Source organism: Lissotriton helveticus, chromosome 4_1 (assembly GCF_964261635.1).
Source record: "Lissotriton helveticus chromosome 4_1, aLisHel1.1, whole genome shotgun sequence".
NCBI lineage: Eukaryota > Metazoa > Chordata > Amphibia > Caudata > Salamandridae > Lissotriton > Lissotriton helveticus.
The window spans coordinates 2021363010-2021388872 of NC_136063.1; the positions used below are offsets into that span (position 1 = coordinate 2021363010).

Genomic DNA, 25863 nt, shown 5'->3' on the forward strand with positions numbered 1-25863 from the left:
GCCTTTGGTACACATTGGAGCAGTATCCTCATGACAATGTGCTGTAACTGTGAAGGCCCGCCTTTCCATAAAGGCATTATTCCCTTCCATCTCAAAGAGCATCCTTCATATACTGTCAGACCCTGTGTGTTGGGAGGCGATACACATGTGGAAGTTGAAATACTGATGTGGAATTGTCCTGGTAGCAATTATCTTGCAGGTTTCCTTTAAGTGAAAGTGGATGCTCCTAGTCAATTCTAACTGTAAAAGTCTGAGTAGTAACCACTTCACGAAGTGGCAGAGATGTTCTTCAAATTATGGAAGATCTGGATGGGCTGACTTCAAAACATTCACCAGAATCAAGAGATTCTCTTCCTGTTGGAGCCATGGGTTCGAGGCATGTGGGCTGCTGAATTCATATCTATAGCATAGATCGCCGCCTAGTGTTGGGTCCGGATGATTGCACATTGTTGTCCTGGAAGAGTCTTCGAAGTATCACGAGATAGGTGGCTTCTCCCCTGGACTACAGTGCGCATGGGCATCGACTCCATCCCCAGATTGTTTTTTTCCGCCATTGGGTTCGGATGCATGTTTGATCATTCAAGATCGGAATCGATATGAACTTTCCTTAAGGCTCGAAGGCCTTTTCCTATAGCGTCGGTATTGTCTTGCGTTCGGTGCCCAGCTCTGTTCCGGCTCGGTTCCCGAGTCGGACATCCTGAGGAGTCGCGTGGCTCTTCGGTGCTCGAGGCACAGTCAACGCAACCAGACTTATTCGACGACACATCATGGAACGGAGCCCGTTCAAAAGGTGCAACTCGAAGTATCCCCACATCGATGTCCACCCGGTGTGCAACAAGTGCCTGTCACCGGATCACGATGAAGCCAACTGTATGGCTTGTTCCCATTTTCGCTCCAAGAAGACGATTCGACTTCGGCGCGTGGCGCGCCAGGAGGCCCTGCAGACGGCCCCTGACCCGGTGAACATTTTCGATACCGAGGGAGAAGAAGCAGACTAGCAGGAAGATCGAGAGCCGATTTCTACTCCAGCGGAAGAGATCGACTCCAACTACGACGCAGACGTAGAAATGCTCGACACAGAAGACGTCGTCGATGAGGTAGGAGACGACAATGAGGCCTATGGGGCCACGGAAGATAGCTCGGGTGAAGAGCTATGCCCCGTTCGAACAATAACTAAGGCTCAGGTCGAGGGATCGCCACATGGCCTTACCCAAGATCTTGCACCTGGATCCGCGGTCTCGCCTCCGGGCCCGACTACGGACACTTCTACGGAGCCGCCATTGGCCAAATCGAAACCGAAAGTGAAAGCTTTGGTCTTGATAAAACCAAAAGTGATAGAGACGACGTCGAGACAGAAGACGCCTGTCGCTCTTGTCGCCTCCTCGTCTTCTGACATGTCGGGGCAGCCGAAGCAGAAGAAGGTTGTCTATCCGGTGAAGTCGCTCAAGGGCGATGAGCCGAAGTCGCTCAAGGGCGTCGAGCCGAAGACTGGGGCACCAATACAGATTGTCAAGGCCGCCGACCCGAAACCATCGGCGCCGAAGGCCGTCGACACGGACAGAGGACACTGAGCTCCAAAAGCTGTCGATCCTGCACGTCGGCCAGAGAAGGCCAAGAGTACTGTTACGCTCGAGTCAGCACATGCTGGCGGACCGAGAACACCGGTTGGGTCGACGAAACCGTCTGCATCCTTCACGAAGCAGGTAGCGGACTTGTTGCAACGCATCAGAAACAAGGCTTCAGCGGTCGATCCGAAGGAAACTTCCACCCCGAAGCCCGCTGCCAAAACGCCCAAGTCGACGGCGCCGATCCAGTTCACGCTGCCGCCGAAAGTGGCGTCGAAGGCGTTCGCGCCCAGAACGATCGACAACGCGCCCATGAAGGTGCCCACGGGGACGAAGCCTCCTCATGCCGTTGTGAGCACAAAACATCGACAACCCCTGCTGGAGGAGCAGTCGGATCAATTTATCGACGCCGACACCGGTAAACTTTCCTTCTACAAACAAAAGATCACACCGGCACAGCCAATGGAGTCCTACACAATTCCTTTGAAGAGGAAAAAGGCTTCTACGGATTCACCAGTTCTGGTTGAACCAATTAATCCACGGCCTCAGGACATTGCTCCAACCTCACCCACTTACTCAGATGTGGAGGTTGGGGAAGGGGACGATGAGGAGTACAACTTCCCTGCCGACACTGATCCTGAGGATCACCATGACTCATGGGCAGATGCTGGGGACCCGGGGGATCCGCAAACTGCCCCGGACACTCAAGTCTATACTGTTAAAACCTCTCCTACTGAGGATTCTGCGGCCTTTAATGCTCTAATTGAGAGGGCAGCTAAGAATCACGACGTACAGCTGCATGCTGACGCTATTGAGGTGGACTTCCTGTTTGATACCTTTTCCACCTCTGAAAAGACTGTCAAGACTCTGCCAATGCTAAAGGGTGTTTTAAAACATGCTGCAGACATTTTTAAAGAACCCACACGGGCTAGGGTTATAAACCCCAGAATTGAAAAGAAGTATAAGCCAGCACCTGGCGACCCTACCTACATCAAGGGCCAGTTGCCGTTGGACTCTCTAGTTGTGTCTAATGCCCGGAAGAGGGCAAATTCACAGACTACTGGTGATGCTCCTCCCCCTGACAAGGAATCGAAAGTGCTAGAAGTATCGGGGAAGAGGGTGGCGGCTCAAGCGGCCAATATCTGGCGTATTTCAAACACTCAGGCGCTCTTGGCCAGATATGACAGGGCACACTATGATACACTTGAGACCCTGTTACAACACTTGCCAGACGAAAATAAAGAGGCAGCGGAGATGCTCATTCAAGAAGGGAAGCTCATCTCAAATGCTTCTATTAAATGTGCACTGGACGCAGCGGACACCGCGGCCAGGGCCATTAACACAAGTGTAATGTTGCGACGTCAGGCCTGGCTCAGAATCTCCGGGTTCAAACCAGAGATACAAACCACCATCCTCAATCAGCCTGTAAACCCTGATCACTTATTTGGACCTGAGGTGGATACCACCCTGGAAAAAATAAAGAAAGACAACGAGACTGCAAAGTCCATGGGGGCTCTCCAGTCCCAGCAGTTCAGGGGTAGTACTTTTCGTCGCTCAAGCAATAGAGGTGTTTCCAGAGGCCAGATGTCCCAGCAAACACAGTACACTAAAGGTGGGGCGCAGACCTCTTACAACAAGCAGAGTAGAGTCGGCTATCGTGGCAACAGCACCAAGGGCAGGGGTTGTGGAAACAACAGCTCCAGATCCTCCGCCACCAACAAACAGTGACGCCTTGTCACTGCCCCCCTACCATACAACACCTGTCGGGGGGGAGACTCCAGCAGTTCCTGCCGGTCTGGAAATCCATCACCACAGACAGGTGGGTCAGAAAACGTATCCAGTACTGTTATTGTCTGGAGTTAACGTCCACTCCACCCAACATCCCACCAAGGCACCGTCCTATGTCAACAGAGCATTTGCACTTATTGCAGCAAGAGGTGCTCGTCATGCTGCAAAAAGGGGCAATCAAGCTTGTGCCGGTGGAAGACAGAGGTACAGGAGTGTACTCCCTGTACTTCTTAATCCCGAAAAAGGACGGGTCCCTCAGACCCATACTGGACCTCAGGCCCCTAAACCAGTACATTCTCTCAGAACACTTTCACATGCTCACGCTGCAGCAGGTTCTTCCGTTGCTCAATCAGGGAGATTTCCTCGCAACGTTAGATCTCAAAGACGCATATTTTCACATTCCACTACATCCATCACACAGAAAATACCTCAGATTCACCATTCAGAATCAGCATTACCAATTCAAAGTCCTCCCTTTCGGAGTGACCACAGCGCCCAGGGTGTTCACAAAATGCCTGGCGACAGTGGCTGCACACCTCAGAAGACAGAACGTTCACGTCTACCCTTATCTGGACGACTGGCTTGTCCAAGCAAAGTCGGCCCAGCAGTGCGCTGCCAACATGTCCCACACCATTCACCTTCTTCACGATCTGGGATTCTCACTGAATTATCCAAAGTCGCACCTTCAGCCAGCCCATGTGCGGCAATATCTGGGCGCGACAATAGATACTCTGGCAGCCACGGCTCAGCCAAATTCTGTGAGGATCAACAGCATTCAGTCGCTTATCCAGAAATTCAGACCGCAGCACTCTCTTCCGGCACGAGTGTTCATGCAGTTGATAGGCATGATGGCCTCCTGCATCTTCATAGTCCCGCACGCGAGACTACATATGCATCCGCTTCAAGAGTGCTTGGCACATCAGTGGAATCAGGCTCAAGGACAGTTGAAAGACCTAGTGTTGGTGACCGGTCGGGCATACAACTCTCTGCATTGGTGGAATCCACACAACCTTTGCAAGGGCCGACCGTTCCAGGAGCCTGTTCCACAGATCATTCTAACCACGGACGCATCTCTCCAGGGTTGGGGAGCTCATGTACTCCACTACACAGTGCAGGGACTATGGACAACGCAGCAAAAGAAGATGCACATCAACTACCTAGAGCTGATGGCAATCTTCATGGCGATGAAGGTATTCAAGGTACATCTGTGCAACAAAGTCGTGTTGATCCGGACGGACAACATGACTGCCATGTACTATATTCAAAAGCAGGGAGGTACACACTCTCCACAGTTGTCTCATCTGGCTCAAAGCATGTGGAAGTGGGCCATTCAGAGGAACATCGTCCTCATGGCGGAACACCTCCTGGGCAAGGACAATCAGATGGCGGATCTGCTCAGCAGGTACAGCCACCAAATGCACGAGTGGGAGATACATCCATCACTTCTCCACCCGTACTTCCAGCAGTGGGGTCATCCAGAGATAGACCTGTTCGCCACAAGGGAAAACGCAAAATGCCAAAGCTTTGCCGCCAGGTTCCCGCACCCACAGTCGCAGGGCAATGCGATCTGGATGAACTGGTCCGGCAAATTTGCGTACGCTTTCCCCCCCCCCCCAGCACCTCTCATACCGCTGGTGGCACGAAAGCTAAAGCAACACTCGATGACACTCATCCTGGTTGCTCCAACGTGGGCACGCCAACCAACCATGGTCCACCACGTTTCTAGAACTCTCCGTGGTACCGCATCAAAGGCTGCACCTCACACCCAGACTTTTGACGCAGAGCCATGGCGACATTCAGCACCCTGATCCGCAACAGCTCGACCTGGCGATCTGGCTCCTAAGGTCTTAGAATTTGGCTACCTTAACTTGCCTCCCGACTGCATGGATATCATACGGGAGGCGAGGAAGCCCACCACCAGAGCATGCTGTGCAGCAAAATGGAAGCGGTTTGTCATTTACTGTGCAGAAAACATCAACCCGCTAGATGCATCTACTCACAACATCATTTGTTATTTGTTACATCTTTACAAATGTAATCTAGCATATGCTTCCATTCGGATACACTTATCCGCCATAGCGGCTTATCTCCAAAACAGGCAGCATCTCTCAGTTTTCAGAGTGCCTGCCATTAAAGCTTTTCTAGAAGGACTGAAACGAGTCATTCCTCCCAGGACCCCGCCAGCTCCTGTGTGGAACCGAACCTTAATGTGATCCTCACTAGACTGATGGGTCCACCTTTTGAGCCTCTACATTCATGCGAGATTCAGTTCTTAACAAGGAAAGTGGCTTTCCTAATAGCCATTACGTCACTGCGACGTGTTAGTGAGCTCCAGGCACTCACCGTACAAGAGCCATTCATAAAGGTTCACTCCAACAGGGTGGTGCTGCGCACTAACCCTAAATTTCTTCCCAAGGTGGTTTCACAGTTCCATGTCAATCAGACTATTGAACTGCCCGTGTTCTTTCAGAATCCAGAGACTGTGGCTGAAAGAATGCTCCACACTCTTGACGTTAAACGAGCTTTGATGTACTACATTGATAGAACCAAAGATTTTAGGAAGACCAAACAACTCTTTGTTGCCTTTTCTGCCCAACACAAAGGCAACCCCATTTCCAAAGCAGGTATAGCCAGGTGGATCGTTAAGTGTATTCAAATTTGCTATCAAAAGCTAAGCGCACTTTAACGATCCCCCAAGAGCCCACTCCACCCGCAAGTTGGGGGCCTCCATGGCTTTCCTTGGTAGTATCCCTTTGGAAGACATTTGTAGAGCAGCCACATGGTCTACCCCACACACATTCACTAAACACTACTGTGTAGATGTGCACTCCAAGCAGCTGTAGGGCAGGCTGTTCTAAAAACGCTTTTTCAAACGTCTGCAGCTGGCACAGGCGGCGGCTGTTAATGGAGGGACTGCTATATATCCTATGCTATAGATATGAATTCAGCAGCCCACATGCCTCGAACTGAATATGCTACTTACCAGTATGCATCTGTTCTTGGCATGTAGGGCTGCTGACATTCATATCGCCCGCCCTCCTCCCCGGCGCCTGTAGCGGCTGCAGAATTTACACTTACTCTTAGCATGGCCATCGCGCACACTGTTACACTCCATCTACGCCACAATGGCTAAAAACAATCTGGGGATGGAGTCGATGCCCATGCGCACTGTAGTCCAGGGGAGGAGCCACTTATCTCGTGATACTTCGAAGACTCTTCCAGGACAACAATGTGCAATCATCCGGACCCAACACTAGGCGGCGATCTATGCTATAGATATGAATGTCAGCAGCCCTACATGCCAAGAACAGATGCATACTGGTAAGTAGCATATTCATTTTCTCTGGCACCACTGAAGGACAGTTACCACTATCTAGCATGTGCCAACTGCAGGATGCTGAGGGGCATAACACCTGGTAGATCTAAGAAATGCAGCACAGAAAACAGTATCAAAGTCCGAAACATCCAAATCATCTCCCAAATGCTACCTACAAGTTTGTGGTGTAAATTGGAGAGTCCGACGTTTTGAGGCAGCAGAGGATGCTGTGGACTCAAGCTGCTTCTGCTGATTGTGTACTATGTCCACCGCTATCCAGAAAAGGGGCAGTATATCTGTTGTATTATTTCAAACAACTGAAAAGGTTGGCACTGCTGTGAAAGTTATGTCCTGGAATAGTCTCAGACTTAATATATTGCTAGTGGAATAGCCTCGCTCTGGGAATCCAGGCCCAGCAAGCAAGTTGTAGCTCTAAAACTTTCCAGCATTCCAGTGAAGTCAGCCACCTCTCTGAATAGCTGCTCGCCATTGAAGAGCACGTCCATGGGGAACACATCCAAACATGGCTTCACAGCAGAATAGCCATGCTCATGAACGCAGCGCAGCCTCTGTGATTGTGGATCCCAGGCAGCACTTCAGGTATGTTTAGGGCCATCCAAACCGTTGTTGACCAGATAAGAAAATGGCTTTTTAACTTTGTTTGGTAGGTTATTGACTCTAAATGTTGGCAGTTCCTACCGGGCATAATGCTCATTAGGGCCTCAGACTCAAACAGCTTTTCCATTTTGGCAACTCTTTGAGTACTGGGTCGGAACTTTACCAATGACACATTATCAAAGCAGGTTCTTTAACCTTTTCGTTTGCTGTTCTGTTGATCTGAGCTGAGGTCAAAGGTGGCGCTGTGATATACTCTGTGGATAGTGTTTGTGCCCACATAGATTGGCGCATCAACAAATCAAGTGAAGGCACCTTGGAAGATTTGACTACTACTTTGGTGCTGGGGAGGAGCTTTTGAAGCTGCTGAATTGGAAGGCATCAAGGTCACTACTGCTGGGATCTACAAGCCTGCAGGATTGGGCTCTCCCTTGGGGAGTGGCCATGGAGGGACATGAGCTATCCTAATCAAATTCACCATTTCCACTAAAAGGACTCCACCTCTGAATGGTGGGCCATCTGAGAGTGGCGTTGAGACTCTGAACGTTTTTGAGCTGGGACCTTCCTTGAGGGAAAAAATGACTTGTGATGAAATGTGAAAACCTCTTTGAAAGAGAATTCCCTGTCAATAGACTTACCTAAAAATGAAGGATAACACTTCAGCATGTCCCTGAGAGCCTTGCCTAAAAATAAAATGGCCTCCTGTACCTTGATAGCCTTTTGTTCCATCAAAGAACAGGAGTCTGAGGTTGGAATGTTATGTTCCAAGCCTAGACACAATGTGCAGATATCAAAAGGATCAGTTAAGGACAATTTCTGATGATCTCTGCAACCAAGCTTAAAGCGTAAAATGTTTGGACGAAACATATGACCTAGTTGCCGTCGAAATGCTGAGGCATTTCGTCAGTTAAGCAATGAGTCAGTGCCCCTAGACCCATGTTGATGGGGAAATATGGTAACTGATGATAGTGCACCACATGGTGCCAATTATACCCTGATATTGGTACATGGTTGAAGAGAACCTTAAAGGGTAGATCCCATTAACGTGGACATCTGTTATACTTATTATAATTACGATTTTTTGATTAAGGTAATTCATTAATCCACAACACAACCATTTTACACCACCTCATTACCTTGTGCAATAAATATTACAACTTTAACAAGACATAACCAACAGCTAGACATCCATGGAATATAACACACAAAGCAGTCCAATTCATTGTAGATTGTGGCATGTAAATACTAATCTTACAAAATGTATTAAAATCGTAATTCTGAAATTGTTTTCCTGATCTTCAAAAATGGATTCAGCGCATTTCTAATTTTAATAGCGATCCTTTTTAATGCAACCTGTCCATTCATAACGTCCAGCCTTAAATCTTTGTTCTGCTTCTGCAGTGTCTTTCAGTTGTTCAAAAGGACGTTTGTGTAACTCAAATAAATTTTGAATTTTTTTATTAGCATTCTAAGGTTGCAAACCATTTCTCCTCGTTCCAATAATGAACCAAAAGATCATAATCCCACAGCCTGTGTCTCAGGAAAGCTATTTCTCTCCCACATTTGCAACATTTAATTATCCTCCCCTATACCTGCATTGAGCCTGTAAAGGCTATCTAGTTCATATGTTGTTTTCTGTTGTAAGAAAAGAAGATTAATGCCCAAGAACAAAAAAGTAATCCCCAACAGTTCTCCCTCTGATTGTCTACACCCTAGCTTTACACTATGAGAGATCTGTTCTTGAAGGCATAACTACTGGTTTCTGCTAAGTAACTCTGGTAGTTTCACAATTTACTGGTGAATTCTGTTGTCAGATATCAAACTCTGTGGATTATCAGTTAGAATTACCATTTTAGAAGTGTGTGTGTGTGACATGCAAAAATACAAATGAAGCCTTTAGTTGTAGCATTCTCCTTTTGTTGATATTTTCTGAATATTAATATCATTGTTTTGGTCTTCTGACATGGATGTCATTAAAAACAAAATAGAGTTGGTGATGCAAGTAAAATAAGGGATCCCGATGTAGTAGGGTGCCCAACCTTGCCCCACCCACACTCCGTAACTGACCCACTTCCAGATAGCTAGATAATACTCACCTCAAAATCAAGTGTAGAGGTGTTTTTGATAGGCTCTTATATTCTGCAGTACTTTTTTCCTACTTTATCTCTCTTGGCAAATTGCTAGTGGTTCTTTGGCTTTTCTTTATTGTTGCCATGTATCTTTTGTGCTATTTTTGAACTACTACTCACTGCATATGGGTACGAAAATCCCTCTGTGTTTAAATACTTGAGGTTCTTCCAGGGGAATACAGAGCAATTACCTAGTCTCTCCAACGAAAGTAATATGGAGGAACAAGTACTAGGGTTGCTTAAGATGTGCATTGTGGGAAAGCAGTGACTGCTACTCTTCTCAGGAAAGTCCTAATTCCAGATGTCTGTAAGGGGGTATCCTGGAAGTGGATTCATATATTTATTACACACTATCAGATAGGTTCAGAACAAATACCTTAGATCCCCTTTGCAATGCAAGGGTTTTTCTTTAGTTTACTATTCTGTTCTGCTGTTTATAGATAATGGAGAGTATATCTTGACAGGGAAAGAAATTAAGGTCATGAACTCCTGTTGAGGGCCATGATGAGAGTTTTTCAGAGTTTATATGCACACAGAAGAAGAGCACTCAGGCTTCATGTTGCTGGATGCCACAGTTAGCCCATGGGTAAGTGATTGCACCGCATCACCCACTATGACTTCTCCACACTTGCCTTCACACAGAGGGGTGTTCCATGAATTTCATGAAGCTTCATGCATGAAAGGATGAGGCAGGGCTTTGGAATATAGCGCTGAGCAATAGTTGTCAAACTTGGGTTTGTTTTTTGTGTGCACATCTCCTGAGATATTATAGTGTTTATGAAGGCACCTGAAAATATCAATGACTTTAAACTAGGACTATATATGTATCTTTTCTGTACATATTTATTTTATATTAAAGTTCATACTTAAAATAAAAACGGATCTCCTGGAGAAGGGGGTGAAGGTGTCCAGCATAACCCAAAAATATATGATCCTGCATTAGTTTCTCCTATATGTTTTTTCTGAGATTTGTTACTGCTATGTTGGAGATCTGATAGACTACTAGCCACAGATTCCTTAACTTAGAATTATCCCCAGGCGTAAAACTGGATCCGGAAAATTTTCTTTGCCACAGCATCTCTGCGCGCCGGGGGCGGTACTACATGACTCCACCCTGATGTCGTCCGCGGGCTTGACGTCAGCCAGGTCACATAAACCCTGACGCGCCGACGTCAGTTTTTCTCTTTTCCACGAGCAACGCGGATATGGATCGTGTCCTGGCCTGTTTTCAGGCTTTCTTTTCACGCTTTGCGTTGACGAACAGTGTGCGAATGCCTTCGGGCTTCAAGACGTGTACTTCTTGTGCACGTCCGATGTCGGCGACGGACCCTCACCCTATCTGTATATGGCGTTTAGGCTAGCATCGTGACTCTACGGACTGCGACGCTTGTCAGCACCTCAAACCGAAATCCCGTCGGGAGCGCAGGTTGAAATTGCTGTCGGCCCACTTGTCCAGGTCAGTGTCGTCCCAGCGTCCGACCCCTACTTCAGAAGTCAGGAGCCACCGATTCTGACTGCGGCATCGCCCCTCGCCACGGCCCCAAGGGCGTCGCTCACCTGCTGGTAGGTCCTGTTGCTTGTCTCTGAGGCCTTGTCCTCATTCGGCAGAGGGCGCGGGTTCCCCTTGGGACGTGCGCCCTTGCCAGTAGTCACCCTACCTGGCGTTTCCTGGCATCAGGGCGACTAGGGCCCAAATGAAAGCCTACGCTATGGCTCTGCAGGCTTCTGTGGCTCCCCCCTCCCCCTCCTGAGACGTCCGCAGATCCCTTGCCTTGTGGGGGGCCTTGCACGGATTCGCCGGCATCTTCGACCACCCGCGCCGATGAGTGCTTCAGGTTGTGGGGGTGTGGTGTCGTCAAGGTGTGGCCATGCGGGGCTCCCCTATTCGACCCACGGCGTCCCTGTCTCGCCGCTAATCCCTACGGGGCTCCCTGTGGTGTCGCAGGAGATCGCCGGGACTCTGGGTTCGTCCCGGAGTCCTCCTCGGTCCTCTGGGCAGGCGGCTGCCGAGCCAGAAGCTGAGCCAACGCCTTTTCGGTGCTGGAGGCTTTCTTTTTTTTTTAAATATTTTTTTTATTAAGTATAACACAAGAATAGAAATATACATATCGGGCATCGTCCAATGGAACATATCATAACAGTGGACGGGCAGATCAAATTCGAGAATACACCACAATCATAGGCATCTGAAAGACATCAATAGCAAATTAAGCAGAGATAAAACAATTCGGTACAGATAGCCTCGAGCAAACATCATCGGATCCCGTCCACCCAGAATACAGAATATGAGAGTCCAACACTCGACACCCGGATATGAGGATTCAACGATCAGGAGAATATGCCACATCTCTTGTGAAGAAGGGAAAAGGAACACAGAAAGGTCATAGAACAAAATAAAGGAAAAATAAAAAAAACCCACCCCCAACCCCCCACCCTACACCCCTGCAGATGGCTACGACCTAACCCCACTAGCAGCGTGTCTGTCGCCCACTAAACTAACCCCAAGGAAGGGAAAAGACGGAGGAGGAGAATCGTAGAAAACAAATACACCCCCGGTCTCCCGTGCCCCCCGCCAGAAGCAATCACCCCGAAATATAGTCAAACCAACATATAGCAAATTTACAAACCAAACGGGGGAATGTAGCAGTGCACCACCCAACTCCCGTCACGTTATAGGTACAATCCCGGCATTGAGCCAAGCTATGTTATCGAACCCAAACCTCAAGTTCAACCCTGGCCAGTACGGTACTTCACGAGAGTCTTTTCCACTCGAACCCCCATTTCAATTGAAAATGCAAAACGACCGTCAAAGTTCACGCTGGTGTTACAGGATCGGCAGACTGAAAGATAGTCACGATTTCCACAAAAGGAGCAAAGGATAGTGTCCAGAGATGTCAAGTCTTTCCAACAGTCACTGAGGAATTTGTAACGGCACAGAGGACTGTCCATATCCAAATGAGACGGCAGCAGGATTGAGCAGGGAACGCTAGCGACAAGCACGGGCTCGCTGGCTGTGAATTGGGAGTCAACAAAGCACAGTAAATCCGGGTTATGCCCGGGGACCTCGATCTCAGGCGTACATTGCACCGCTGGTACCAGAGATGGATGAGAGCTTAACGGAGAATCATAGACCGGTCCCCAGATACCGTCAACTTGCATGCTCAGTGTCCGGAATACATCGGTGAACTGTGAGTGGAGCGCTTCAATGGCGGCCATGACGGCCTGCAGCGATGGCGTACCTTCCGTCCGCCCCATCCCCTCTCACGAAGGGGCAGAGCTGGAGTCGTACCCCGGAGGCCGGCTTCTCCGGGGCAACAGGTCACGCAAATCCAGCAATCACAGTGGGCGCTCTCCGTTGTGTAAGATCGACACTGTCGCCAGTAGCGAGGGCCCCGGCCCGTCAACCCCGGGAGGTCAGCAGGGTCTCCGGGCGCCGGACCCCCGGACACGGCAGCCGGTGCGAAACGCTGTCGTGTGCACGGTGCAGACCGTTCACGATGCCACCATCCGAAAACAAACAGGTTACGAGACACTCGGGGAGACCGGGCTCAGTCCAGGTCCAGCGGCCGTTGTTGATCAACTCCAACCCGGATGAGCTAGAAATCGAGGCCCCGGCTTCCACACGATGGTAGGCCGAGAATTGGAACACGGCATATCTTCGGCATCCGATAAGATAAAAACCTCAGGATCGCACCTTTAGAAGCAGAAATACTTCATGAACCCGGGAGTCTGGTGCGAGTTCAGGATTAATAGCAGGATATACGAGCTACTGGCGGAGGTCGGCGGAGCCGGGAGCTTACGCGGCCATCTTGGTTGCTAGCGTAGCTGGAGGCTTTCTTCCCCGGCCCTGGCGGTGCCGCGGTTGGAACCCAGAGCCTGGGGCGCTTTCCCAAGTCCCTCTCGGTCCTCTATGCAGGCGGCTGCCTCATCTGAGGTCGAGCCCCCCCCCCCCCCGCCTTGCCCCCCTCCCGACGCCCTACGGAGGCCAGTGTAACCTTTGTTCGGGCCAGCATTGTATGGGATAAGCCCTCAAAAGTAGGTTCTCTGGATGGGTCAAGGCTGGGGGATAATTACGAGACTAGTGGATGATAAAAAAAACAAAAGCATCTTTAGGCAAACTTGATCATTATAATTCATCCACAAATGCCACCCGTACAGACCTGAAGGATAAAATTGACATGATCACTAGGGGGCCTGGGCTTCCTGAGAGACAACAAGAGAGAGAGACTGCAGAGCAACTCAAGACAAATGAGATTGTCATGGATGAATTCTGTGCCACTACCAAGACTCACTGAGAACAAGTACAGGACTTAACATGCAGAGCGAGATTCTTGGAGTACATGGGTTAGGAAGTGTATAATATGCTTTTTTGCCTGCCTAAAATATTGAGAGACCAGCATTTAACTGTATTTGGGGAACTGGCTATCTTTTAAAATGGCGTTCCAGGGGTTTGTCCAACTTTTTCTGTGTGAATTTTATGTACGTGTTGGCAGCACAACTGAGACCGGTCATGGCCCCACTTAAATTACTGTGATGAAGAGGGCAGACCGGTGTGGACATTTTAGCTGGTGAAAAAAGGAAAGGGCTTGATGTTTCCCGGCTACTCTGTGGCAGTACAACAAAGCCGCTGCTCTTTCTTAGAGGTATATAGAATACTGCAGGTATGGGGATATGCTGCACACCACTGCCCCAGCCAAATCGAACATTTTGAATGACAGTGAAACATTGTATTTCACCTAGCTCAAGGAGGCCTAGGACTGGGCCAGGAAGTTAAGAGTGATCTAGCAGCTGCCGACCGGCAAAAAACGCCAGAAACAAAGGCATTAGAATATCTCTTTCCTCGGATATGCAAAGAAACCATCTCTGACGCAGGGAGAAGATAAAAAGGCAGCAGCGATAGTGGGCTCTCCCCAGGAGAGGTGCCTTCTGACTGGGCACCTGGCTTATGGGAATATTGTAATTAGGAATGGAATTTGTATCAATTTCCAGGCAGATGATAAAGACCCCTGACTGCAGACTAGTTGATAAGAGGAGAGAACAGGAGACTTCTTGGGTTCTTGTGTGTCGATGCAATTTCACTGGTCAGTGTTTTTTGTCCCTTTGTCATAATTAATTTTAATCAGTAAACCTTATTATTTTATACTAGCAGCCCGTCCCGACCTTGTCCGGGTGCAACAGGCTTCCCCGACCCCCGCCCGCCCCGACATTGTGCAGCAGCCCGGCCCGGCCCCCGCCTGCCCCGACCCCCGCCTGCCCCGACATGGGTCCCCTTACCTGAGCCGCCGCTCCTCCTGCCTGTCCGCTGCTTGCACCGCCGCTGGTCTGTCCGCTGCTCCTCACGTCACCGCTTCTCCCCCGCGCCATGTCCGCCGCTCCCTTACCTCAGCCGCCGCTCCTCCAGCCTGTCCGCTGCTCGCACCGCCGCTGGCCTGTCCGCTGCTCCTCACGTCACCGCTCCTACCTCGCGCCATGTCCGCCGCTCCCTTACCTCAGCCGCCACTCCTCCAGCCTGTCCGCTGCTCGCACCGCCGCTGGCCTGTCCGCTGCTCCTCACGTCACCGCTCCTCCCCCGCGCCATGTCCGCCGCTCCTTGTCGCGCTCCTGGACGCCGCTCCTCCCCGCGCTCCTGACGTGAGCATGCACGTCGCGGCCGGCGCTACTTCGGAGGTACTACTTTTCTTTTTTTTTTACTGTACATTTTTTAAATAACGTTTTTTTGAAAAATGTATATAGCCTATAACCATCTACACACACTGACAATTCCAACGGTGTATCGGGTGTGTGGATTGGCGCTGTGGTTCCTGAGTTTACCCGCCTCAAAGGCTGAAAGTTCTTCCTTTATTATAGTAGTATAGATGTACACTTCTGGATATATTTTCCTTCATTTTATTGAGTAAGTATAACCAAAATTGAATGAGTGAATGAGTGATAGATGCTTTATCCTGTCTCAAAAGAACTGTGTACACGTTCTGAATGATCCTCTTGTTTGCATCTTTTGTGTTTGATGTATTTACAGACACAAGCTCCGAACGGGTCATTGGGTTGTCCTGTACTTTATCTTGGCAACCAGGCGTGCCTTGAATAGACCTCTCATTGGGCCAGATATGTTGTTTAGTGTGGAACACACAAGATTGACCCCTCCAAGCCAAGTTATCTGATGTTCTTTTTTGTCTCTAGCCCGGCAAAGCTTTGCTTTGGGCATCATTGAGTTTCTATGGCGGCTATCGCTCGGTGACGCGTATCGTAACGAGTGGAGCTCCAGCCTGTTGTACCCCTGTCTGCCCATACCACTCCTGCCCAGGGTTCTGCGGAAGATTAGGAGCGACTGGGCCCAAGTCATTCCTGTGGCGCCGCACTGGGCAAAAAGAGTCTGGTATCCAAAGCTTCTGAGCATGAGTGTCGATCCTCCAACAAGGCTGCCCCTTCGGGAGGATCTTCTGTTACAGCAGCAGAGGAGGGTGCTCCACCCGAACCGGTCAACTCTGCGCCTCTATGCGTGGAGATTGAGCGGTGGCAGTTGATGGCTTTTAGCTTTCCTCCCGAAGTCTGTGAGGTTATTCAGGCGGTCCTCCACTAAGTCGGTATACGCCTGCAGTTTTCAGAAATTTGTATTATACTGTACAGAAAGGTCTATTGAGCCTCTCTCTGCTTCTCTTTCTACTGTACTTTTATTCATTCTGACCCATGCCAAGCAGGGCTCCACTTTGCGAACTCTCAAGAGTTATCTTTCTGCTCTGTCTGCTTTTTTGCGGCTGCCAGACCAACCTTCTCTTTAAATCTCCTATTGTAAATAGATGTTTAAAAGGGCTGGTTCACTTGTTTCCACCCACGCTCTTTATTATGCCACAATAGGACCTTCATTTGGTCCTCACGTATTTGATGTGCGCTCCTTTTGAGCCTTTGCACAATTGTCTCCTTCGGCTGTTAACCATAAAAAAAAACATTTTTAGTGGCGATTACATGGGTCTGGAGGGTGAGTGAGTTACAGGCGTTATCCAGCTCGACTCCTTATTTTATGACCTTTCAGGACAAGGTGGTGCTTCGCACCAGGGGCTCGTTTTTACCAAAGTTTGTGACCCCAATCCATCTGGGTCAGTCCATCACTTTGCCCACCGTCTTTGCCCCCCCCCACACCCTTTTAAGGAAGAGGAGTGTCTCCATCGACTGGACCAAAAGAGCGTTGTCGTTCTACCTTGACCAAACAAGAGAGTTCCGGATGGATGATCTTTGTGGGGTATGTGGGAGCAAAGAAGAGAAAGGCAGTGCAGAGAAGAGCTATCTCCCGTTGGGTTGTTCTCTGCATTAAAAGCTGTTACGCCTTGGCGAAGAAGCAGCACCCTGAGGGAATAGGAGCCCATTCCACCAGGGGTAAAGGCTGCGACTATGGCTTTGGCACGGGTGCCCCAGTCCTAGACATCTGTAAAGCGACGTGGGCATCATTGCACACTTTCGCAAAACATTATTGCCTTGACAGTCAAGTGCGCAGGGACAGGCATTTTGCCTGCTCAGTCCTGCAAGACTTTTTAGTCTAGTCCATGAGTCCGCAACCCACCGCCCGGATGGTATGGCATGGTTATCTGATTCAAAGTTAAGGAATCTGCAGCTAGAAGTCTCTTATCAGATGAACAAGTTACTTACCTTTGGTAACACATTATCTGGTAGAGACTATCTAGCTGCAGATTCCTTACAGCCCCACCCAAACCTCCACGCTTTGTGGACTGATGTAGTAGATCTAGGGTTACTCCCCTTTCAGGGCCCTAGTTTTACACATGTCAGTCACTTCGTGGCTCTGCGCTTCTGGCGTGTAAAAACGAAAAGTACCGATGTCTGCGTGCCTGGATGGCGCCTATGTAGGCACCGCAACATCATAACCAACACTACCAACGACATCGACGACACGCGGAGCTGAATGGAGCCACCCGACGTCGCGAGCAAGGGGAATTTCTCAGCAAAAGTTTCCAGATCAAGCCTGACGCCTGGGAAATTTAAAGGTAAGGAATCTGCAACTAGATAGTCTCAACCAGATAATGTGTTACCGAATGCAAGTAACTTGTTCTTTACCTCTTGAATTTGTTACCAATTAAAATTAATTTATGAGGAAATGTAGAAAGGATACAGAACACCTTGCTTCAGGTTGCATTGCTTAATGTTCGAAGTAGAGAATAAGTTGTATGTAAGCATGTTTCTTTGTTGTGAAATATTTACACTTCGTTCAGCACCGTGAGTATAACCCTTTTTTTCCATTTCAGAATGTTCGAGGGAAAACATCATCCTTGTGGTCGTTGATAAACTGTGACAAAACTAAGTACACTAATCCTTTTTACACCAAGGATTTCAATAGAATACTTTATCCTGTGGCCAGTATGCGCCACTTGGAACTTTGGGTCAACTATTACATCAGATGGAACCCAAGAATTAGACAGCAAGTAAGTAAAACTGGTATTACATGATACTGGTTTGAGCAAAGCACAATCTGAGCACCAGTAAAGCGGTTTTGCCCATTTATCATGATGTTAACCATTAGTGAGAACAAAATGTGATATAACTGTGCTGAAACAATTGGGCAGCCTCAGTAAATATTTCTGTCATAGATTAGCCAATTTGTGCCCTTGCAGTAGACCATCCGTAATCATAACCGTCCACTCTAAACTGGTAGGCCACATGCCTTTGGCAAAAGATCATAGCTCCAGGGCCACCAAAATGGCATTGAAATTCAGGTATATTTTGAGACTCTAACACTTTGGTACAGACTGCTTTTTTCAGTATGTTAGAAACATTAGCACACGCTTTATGATCTGATTTTGCCTCTGTGCTTAAGAACATAACCAATAACCTCACATAAGATCTTTATTTTCATTTTTCATTTCAAACTTGGTTTTGCATCTCCACTGGTTCTCCATGTTTTTTCATTAGTAAGTCTTCCCAAAAAGCATGTCCTGTTAATCTCCAAATGTGTTTTGATGTGTTTGCAAATTCTTGTCATCTACATCATGTCTTACAAGGTAAACCAAACTTTTTGTCAAAGCTCAGTGAAAATATCTGACATTGCTGAACGGTTTGGGATATTCGAATTTTGTACGTGTGACATTTGTGTTTTACAGAGAGACTACATGCATTTGGATGGCGTTGGACATCCTTAAATTATGTAATATGGGGTAGGACAGCCTTCACTATCCTGTGTCAAAAATGTGTGTCTTTGGTTGAGAAATTCTCCCCACGTCGACTCACACAGACTTAATCCCAATATGTTACCATCATTCCCCAACCCCCTGTTCTAGCTGCCTCGTGGATCGCTACTCATACTCACAGGCATTGTGGAACAAGATGGTGGACATCTTGCCAGCAGATCATACATGATGGCAAGATGCCGTAAAATCTGTGATTCGCTCGGGCACTACTGACTGCTTGGATAGGGGTGTCTGGATTCGGGACAACGCTTGGGCTCGTTCCACAGGGTTCTCCAAAGACCTGCAACGGTCCCTGATAGACAAGCTTTTTGATAGCATACGTCAACGTAAGTGAGTTAGAGACATTTTGACATCTGGAGACATGCTGAACTTACCATTGAAACCACCTTCTCAGCCACTTTAGGGTACTTGAAATCTGGGACACAGATTTGCTAGCTAGAGGCTGAAGTTACATGCCCTCTTCAAGAATGGTGCAAACTAATGCCAGCACTCAACCAGGGGAACTACTCCAGGTATACACTAGATCAAAGAAGGTGTAAAACTGCAGTCCAATTTTTAAAATGCTATTTATAAATATTTACATGCAAAAGCACACATTCTCGATGAAAGCCCTGATGGACATCATCCGTACCTGCACTGTGGTGGCTTGATGGTGCCTTTAGACTTCTAAGGAGTCTATTTTCTCATCCCCATCCAGTGGATACATCAGTCATTCCTCAGGTTCAAAGTGGGCCAAGCGCACCAGCCATTGAAGGTCTCTTCCATCGACTTATGGTCCGTCCATACCATCCACACACAGCACTCCATCCATTGCATCCACACATAGCACTTGGCCCCTATTTCCGCTCATTCCACTTGAAGAGGGTCTCATTTTCCCCCTGCCTGAATGACTGGCATGTGTAGCCACTGCCACATAAGATCAGGGTGAGAGGGGCTGTTAGGTTTTGGAATTGTCTATTTGAACATCTGGGGCTGAATGTCAACATTCTGCGATTTTAGTTGACTGCATCCCAATATATTGCCTTGCTTGGACTATGCCTACTGCAGGATACAACCACAGGAACACAATTTGGCAGCATGCATACCCTTCTGCTCTTTTCCCGGAGGCCTTGGTGGATGTGGGTTTGGGGGTGGGGGTTCATTTAAGATTAAGATCTATCAGTGCTTAATATCTTATTCTGTAATAAAGCTGCACAGCAATCTTCAGGTGGTCAGTAGCACCCTGAAGGTGTTCCAGGTGAAGGGCACAATGAAGACCATGTGGATCGTTGTTACAGACAGTACTAGCAATCCTGCACCTATTGGGGAAACAAAATAAATCTGGCTATAGATATCCAAATTAAACATTGGCCAAATGCCAAAACACTTCCTGTCATGAAGAATGACACTGCGACAACCAATGCCGGTCAGAGTCCAAGTCATATGAATAGGTCCTGGACTATTCAGTTGTGGCAACCTGTTCAGTCTTTTGGATGGACTGGGGATAGACCTCTTCATGAAAGGGAAACATAACAGATACTCTATAACAATGTGGTATTTGTTAAAGAGGTGTGCCTTCAACTTTTTCTTAGATTGAAGAAAGATAAATGCACTCCTGATCGATACATGAATGTTGTTCCAGGTCCTGGATGTGTAGACGACAAAGGCTTATTGCCTAGGTTTGCTTTCTTGCACCACTTAATCTCAAGTCTGATGATGCCTTGGTTGCAGGTGTGCTGAGAGCGACCAGAGAATGAGCTTTTCAGACAGCAAGCAGGGTGCTGGTTGTGATGGCTTTGGAGATGCAGCAAGCCTTGAAGGAAGTACGGGCCACTAGGGAAAGCCATTGAATTTCCACTAGCATTGGGGTGATGTGATATTTCTTCAAACCCTTGATGAGGCATGTTGAGGCATTTTGTGGCATGTAGAGTGCTCTAAATTAGGGGTTGGCGGGGGGGGGGGAGTTGGGAACTGAAGTTTGAGAGGCTAACATCCTTGTGCAAGAATATGAGGGCTTCTACAGCAATTTTGAAGTTGTTAGCTGGGAGAAATGGTTTCACTTAGAGCGCTAGTAGCAAGCCATCTTGATTTCCTTAGCAATGAGTTTTTGAAGGCGAGGTCGGTGTAACGGTTGAATGGGAGATTTTCTTTGGTTGAAACATGGTCTTTGAATGTATCCAAGCTCATTTGAAGAGCCAGGTTTGAACTAGTGGTTTATCGTCCTACTCATTTGTTGGTTGAGGGTGGACCTGAATCACTAGAACGCATTTATACACATCAGCATCCTAGCTTGCTTACATGCAAGGACTGACTGACCCCTTCAAATCTGGGTTTACCCCACAACGACAATAACAATGCTCGGATAATACCACCAGTCTCCTTTACCTCATGGAAAAGATTCATAGATCCAAAATTGATTTACTCTTAGTCACAGCAGACGCGAATAAAGTGCTTGATAGGGTCCACTGGTCATATCCTGTGTTAACTCTTCAGTTTGGATTTGGAGGCAGATTCCAAAGATGGGTAGATCTGTCCTTCGAGGGACAAATATGGTTGAATTTAATCCTTTCTGTCCCTTTTTGCATCAAGCTGGGATGCACTTGCTATATGTGGAGCAACTGGTGCAAAGAGTACAAGCATACAATTCCATTGTTGGCAGCCCAATCTGAAAGAAACAGGTTAGTGTTAGATTCCTTACCTTAGAATATCCCCAGGCGTCAGACTGGATCCGGAAAGTTTTGTGTAGCAGTACCCCTGCGCGTCGGTAGGCATTGTCTGCGGCTCCGCATCCGTCGTCGGTATCGTGATCGCCGGGATGATGTCTTCGGAGTACTTAGACCCACCCTCGCGCGCTGACGTCCGTTCTTTTTGCCGCGCCAGCAAGCGCAGACCCGGGAAGAGCAGTACTCCTAGTCAATTTTTGACTAAACTTTTTGATCTCTTTTGGATCCTTCTCAAGTCAATTCCTCGACTCGCGGTGCCGATAGGGATGCCCGGGTTCAAACCCTGCGACGATTGTCACCGCTTGATGTCGGTGACCGACCACCACCATCGGTGCCCTTACTGTCTCGGGGCCGACCACGATGGCAAGTCGTGCCCCGACTGCCGGGCCTTAAACTCGAAGGCTAGGCGGGAGCGGTCCCGTTAGTGTCTCGAGCTCCGGCAGTCGGCCTACGCCGCTCTAGGACCCATTCCAGGAGGAGGTCGAGGGACTGGTTGCAATGCCACAGTCATCGCCGCTTGACGAGTCAACACCACTCGTCTGGCTCCAAGTCCTCAGGTAAGTCGAGGCACAAGAAGTCGAAGAAGCGCCATCGCTCTTCCGACTCCCCCCCCGACGCTCGAGCGATGCGGCCGTGGGTTCGAGCAACACCGCCCACGCAGCTCCACCGGAGCCGCAAGTGCCGCGTCCAGCTCCACACCCGCCGGTCCCTTGGCTGCACGCAACGCTGGAAGAGATTAGCGCCTTCCTCACGGCCATGGGGTCGCACTTCCCTCCGTCGGAACCCGCCAGGGCTCCGGTCCCGACGCCGCAGGGCTCCTCAGGATCCAGGCCTGGATCCGTGACGACGCTCGTCGACCTTCCGACCCCTCCTCTGGCGCCGTCACTAAGGGTGTCGCCCCCGACGCCGTCCCCAGACGTCGTCGTTCCCAGCCCCGGTCTGGATCCGGCGTCTGATCGGCGCCGTCTTTGACGCCGATCGATGAGCCCTTCACCGACGACCCGGCTCAATCATTTGTTCCTGACTATCAGGAGATGGATGACGAGGGGGACTGGGAGGGGTCTGAGGACCCTCTGGCACTGCAGTGCCAGTTGAGCCAGGACTGGGCAGACGAGCTGGGGGAGGCCAGTCGTCTGGACACTTCGCCCGACACTGGCTTTGTCTCCCCTCCTACCGTGGCTACGGAGGAGGGGGCTGCTTAAAGCGTGGTGTTGACTAGGGCAGCCAAGGCCTTGGCTCTTGAACTCCCGGTCGCGGCCGTGAGAACTAACCTCCTCACTGAGGTGCTCAAACTACAGGCAAGCTCCTCTGATCCTCTCCTGCCGTTTAACAAAGCCCTCACGGACGTTCTGGTGGGCACCTGGTCCAAGCCCTCTACAGGCCTCCCTGTAGATCGGAACGTGGACCGACGCCACCGCCTGGTTCCGGCCGACCCCAGCTTCCTGTCCGTTCATCCCACCCCCGAGAGCCTGGTGATCCAGGCCTCTACCTCCCAGACCGCATTCCCGACCGCTCCTCCGGATCGAGAATTCTAAAGGTACGATTAGTTTGGGAAGAAACTGTTCTCCTCCCTGAGTTTGGGGTTGCGGTCTGTCCACACCGCCTGCCTTTTGGGCTGTTACACCCACTCTCTGTGGGATACGGTTGCGGAATTGCTGCCACAGTGCACGGTGACGGTCCAGCCAAAGCTTTCCCAAGCCCTAGCAGAGGGACGGGATGCAGCACACTATTCCATTTGGTGTGGACTTGATACCACCGACTCACTGGGTAGGGCGATTGCGACGACGGTGGCTGTTCGCTGCCACGCCTGGCTGAGGTCCGCCAACTTTTCGGGGGATGTCCAAGACACCCTTATGGACATGCCCTTTGATGGCCGTCGCCTCTTTGGCGACTAGGCGGATAGTGCGCTGGAGCGTTTCAAGGACTCCAGGGCTAAGGCCAAGTCCTTGGGCCTCTGCCAACGCCAGCAAACTTCCGCCTTTTGTCGCCAAGGAAGGGGCGCCCCCACACGTCGCAGAACCAACCTCAACGCGGTCGCGGACGTGGTAATGGCCATGGCGGTGCCGGGGGATACCGGCAAGGTCAGTCCACACCTGCCCCCGCAGCATCTTCCTCAAAATCATCCTAGTCCGAGTTTTCCGGCCCATTCGACGCCAGTGGGGGGCAGGGTTCGCCATCACCTCCTCCACTGGCGCTCCATCACGTCGGACAGGTGGGTGCTGCAAATCGTCCGAAGGGGCTACTCCCTCCCCTTCGAGGCGACCCCTCCAGCCATGCCACCAGAGTACCACCGCATGTCAGGGGATCACTTGCGACTTCTGCAGGAGGAAGTTACGGCCTTCTTGGCCAAGGGGGCCGTCGAGAGCGTTCCTGGGCCAGAAGTAGGACGTGGTTGCTATTCCCACTACTTTCTGGTACCCAAGAAGGACAAAGGAGGCCTAAGCTCTATCTTGGACCTACGGCGCGTCAACGGCTTCCTCCGGAAGGAGAAGTTCAAGGTGCTGACTTTGGCTCAGGTCCTAGCAGCCCTGGACCCAGAAGACTGGATGGTAGCGTTGGACTTGCAGGACGCGGATTTCCACATCCCCGTCCTGCCGGCCTGCGGTTCACAGTAGGCCACGAGCACTTTCAGTTTACCGTGCTCCCCTTCAGCCTTACCAGCGCCCCCCGGGTGTTCACGAAAGTGATGGCGGTGGTCGCAGCTCATCTACGCAGATTAGCGGTTTCATATCTCGACGATTGGTTGTTGAAGGTGGGCTCGCCCCAGTCAGTCGTCTCCCACCTCCAGACTACGGCTGACCTCCTGCACTCGCTGGGGTTCTCCATCAACATGCCGAAGTCACACCTGTGCCCCTCTCAGAAGCTCCTTTTCATCGGAACGGTTTCAGGTTTATCCCCCCAGACAGCGGGTTCGGGATATTCAGGCTCTGATTCCGATCTTTCAGCCTTTATCCCGAGTTTCGGTCAGGTTGACGCTGTGGCTCCTAGGGCTGATGGCCTCCTGCATCCTTCTGGTACATCACGCCAGGTGGCGGATGCAGGCTCTGCAGTGGGACCTGAAGTTTCAGTGTGCACAGCATCAGGGCAACCTGTCCGACCTTGTCCGGATCTCGGAGGGCACTGCAAGACAGTTGCAGTGGTGGCTCACGAACTGCGATTGGGTCAGTGGCAGATCTCTCTCCCTATCCCAACCGGAGCATGTAGTGGTGACGGATGCGTCCCTCCTGGGATGGGGGGCCACATGGGAGAGAGGGAGATCAGAGGCCTCCACATCAACCTTCTGGAGCTGTGGGCGATCCGGCTTTCACTGAAGGCATTCCTTCCCTCTGTCCGGGGAAGTGTAGTGCAGGTGTTCACGGACAACACCACCGCCATGTGGTACTGCAACAAACAGGGCGGGGTGGGGTCATGGATCCTTTGTCAGGAGGCTCTGCGCCTCTGGACATGGCTGGAACACCAGGGCGTCACCCTGGTGGTTCAACACCTGGCAGGTTCCCTGAACGCCAGGGCGGACGAACTCAGCCGCCGGTGCATGATGGATCACGAATGGCGTCTGAACTCGGACGTGGCGCAAAGCCTCTTTCAGCAGTGGGAAGAGCCTTGGTTAGATCTATTCGCCACCGAAGAGAACGCGCAATGTCATCAGTTCTGCGTGTTGGAATTGCCAAGGCAGCACTCGCTCGGAGACGCTTTTCGTCACGAGTGGAGCTGCAGTCTGTTGTACGCCTTTCCGCCTATACTACTTCTGTCCAGAGTGCTGAAGAAGATCAGGCGCAACCGGGACCAAGTTATCCTTGTGGCTCCAGACTGGGCACAAAGGTACTGGTATCCCGAGCTACTCAGCATCTCAGTTTATCCCCCGATTTGTCTGCCTCTTCAGGAGGACCTTCTGTTGCAGCAACAGGGGACGGACCTCCACCCGAACCTGTCCAACCTCCACCTCCATGCGTGGAGATTGAGCGGCGGCAGTTGAGGCAATTTGACTTGCCTCCTGAAGTCTGTGATGTGATTCTGGCAGCCAGGCGTCCTTCCACAAAATCGGTATACGCCTGCAGGTGGAACAAATTTGTGGCATGGTGCACAACGAAGGCTGTGGATCCACTCTCTGCCCCCCTTTCAGAGTTTCTCTTCTTCCTTCTTTCTCTTACCCAGCAGATCTCTGCTCTGGGCACTATCAAGGGCTACCTCTCTGCCATTTCTGCTTTCTTGAGGCTTCCTGATCAGCCTTCTCTTTACAAGTCCCCTGTTGTAAATAGATTCTTGAAAGGCTTCACGCACATGTTTCCTCCTGTTCCTTTCGTGATGCCTCAGTGGGACTTGAACCTTGTTTTAACCTATTTGATGTGCGCTCCTTTCGAGCCCCTTCATAATTGCCCTCTACATCTTCTGACTCTTAAGACTGCATTCCTGGTTGCCATCACCTCTGCCAGGAGAGTGAGTGAGCTCCAGGCTCTATCTTCTAAGCCTCCTTTCCTTTCTGTCCATCCGGACAAAGTTGTCTTGAAAATTCGTCCCTCTTTCCTGCCCAAAGTGGTTACAACCTTTCATATCTGGCAGTCC

At 50.0% G+C, this 25863-nt stretch overlaps 1 protein-coding gene across 4 annotated transcripts in view; it reads left to right on the plus strand.

The window, feature by feature from the left end:
- Positions 1-25863, plus strand: part of MTM1 (myotubularin 1) — a 739022-nt gene that overhangs the window by 632584 nt on the left and 80575 nt on the right. For all 4 annotated transcript variants that reach the window (XM_078688643.1, XM_078688645.1, XM_078688646.1 and 1 more), the window contains exon 14: positions 17663-17839. In XM_078688643.1, coding sequence (XP_078544769.1) covers positions 17663-17839 — 177 coding nt within the window. The remainder of the gene's footprint in view (positions 1-17662; positions 17840-25863) is intronic.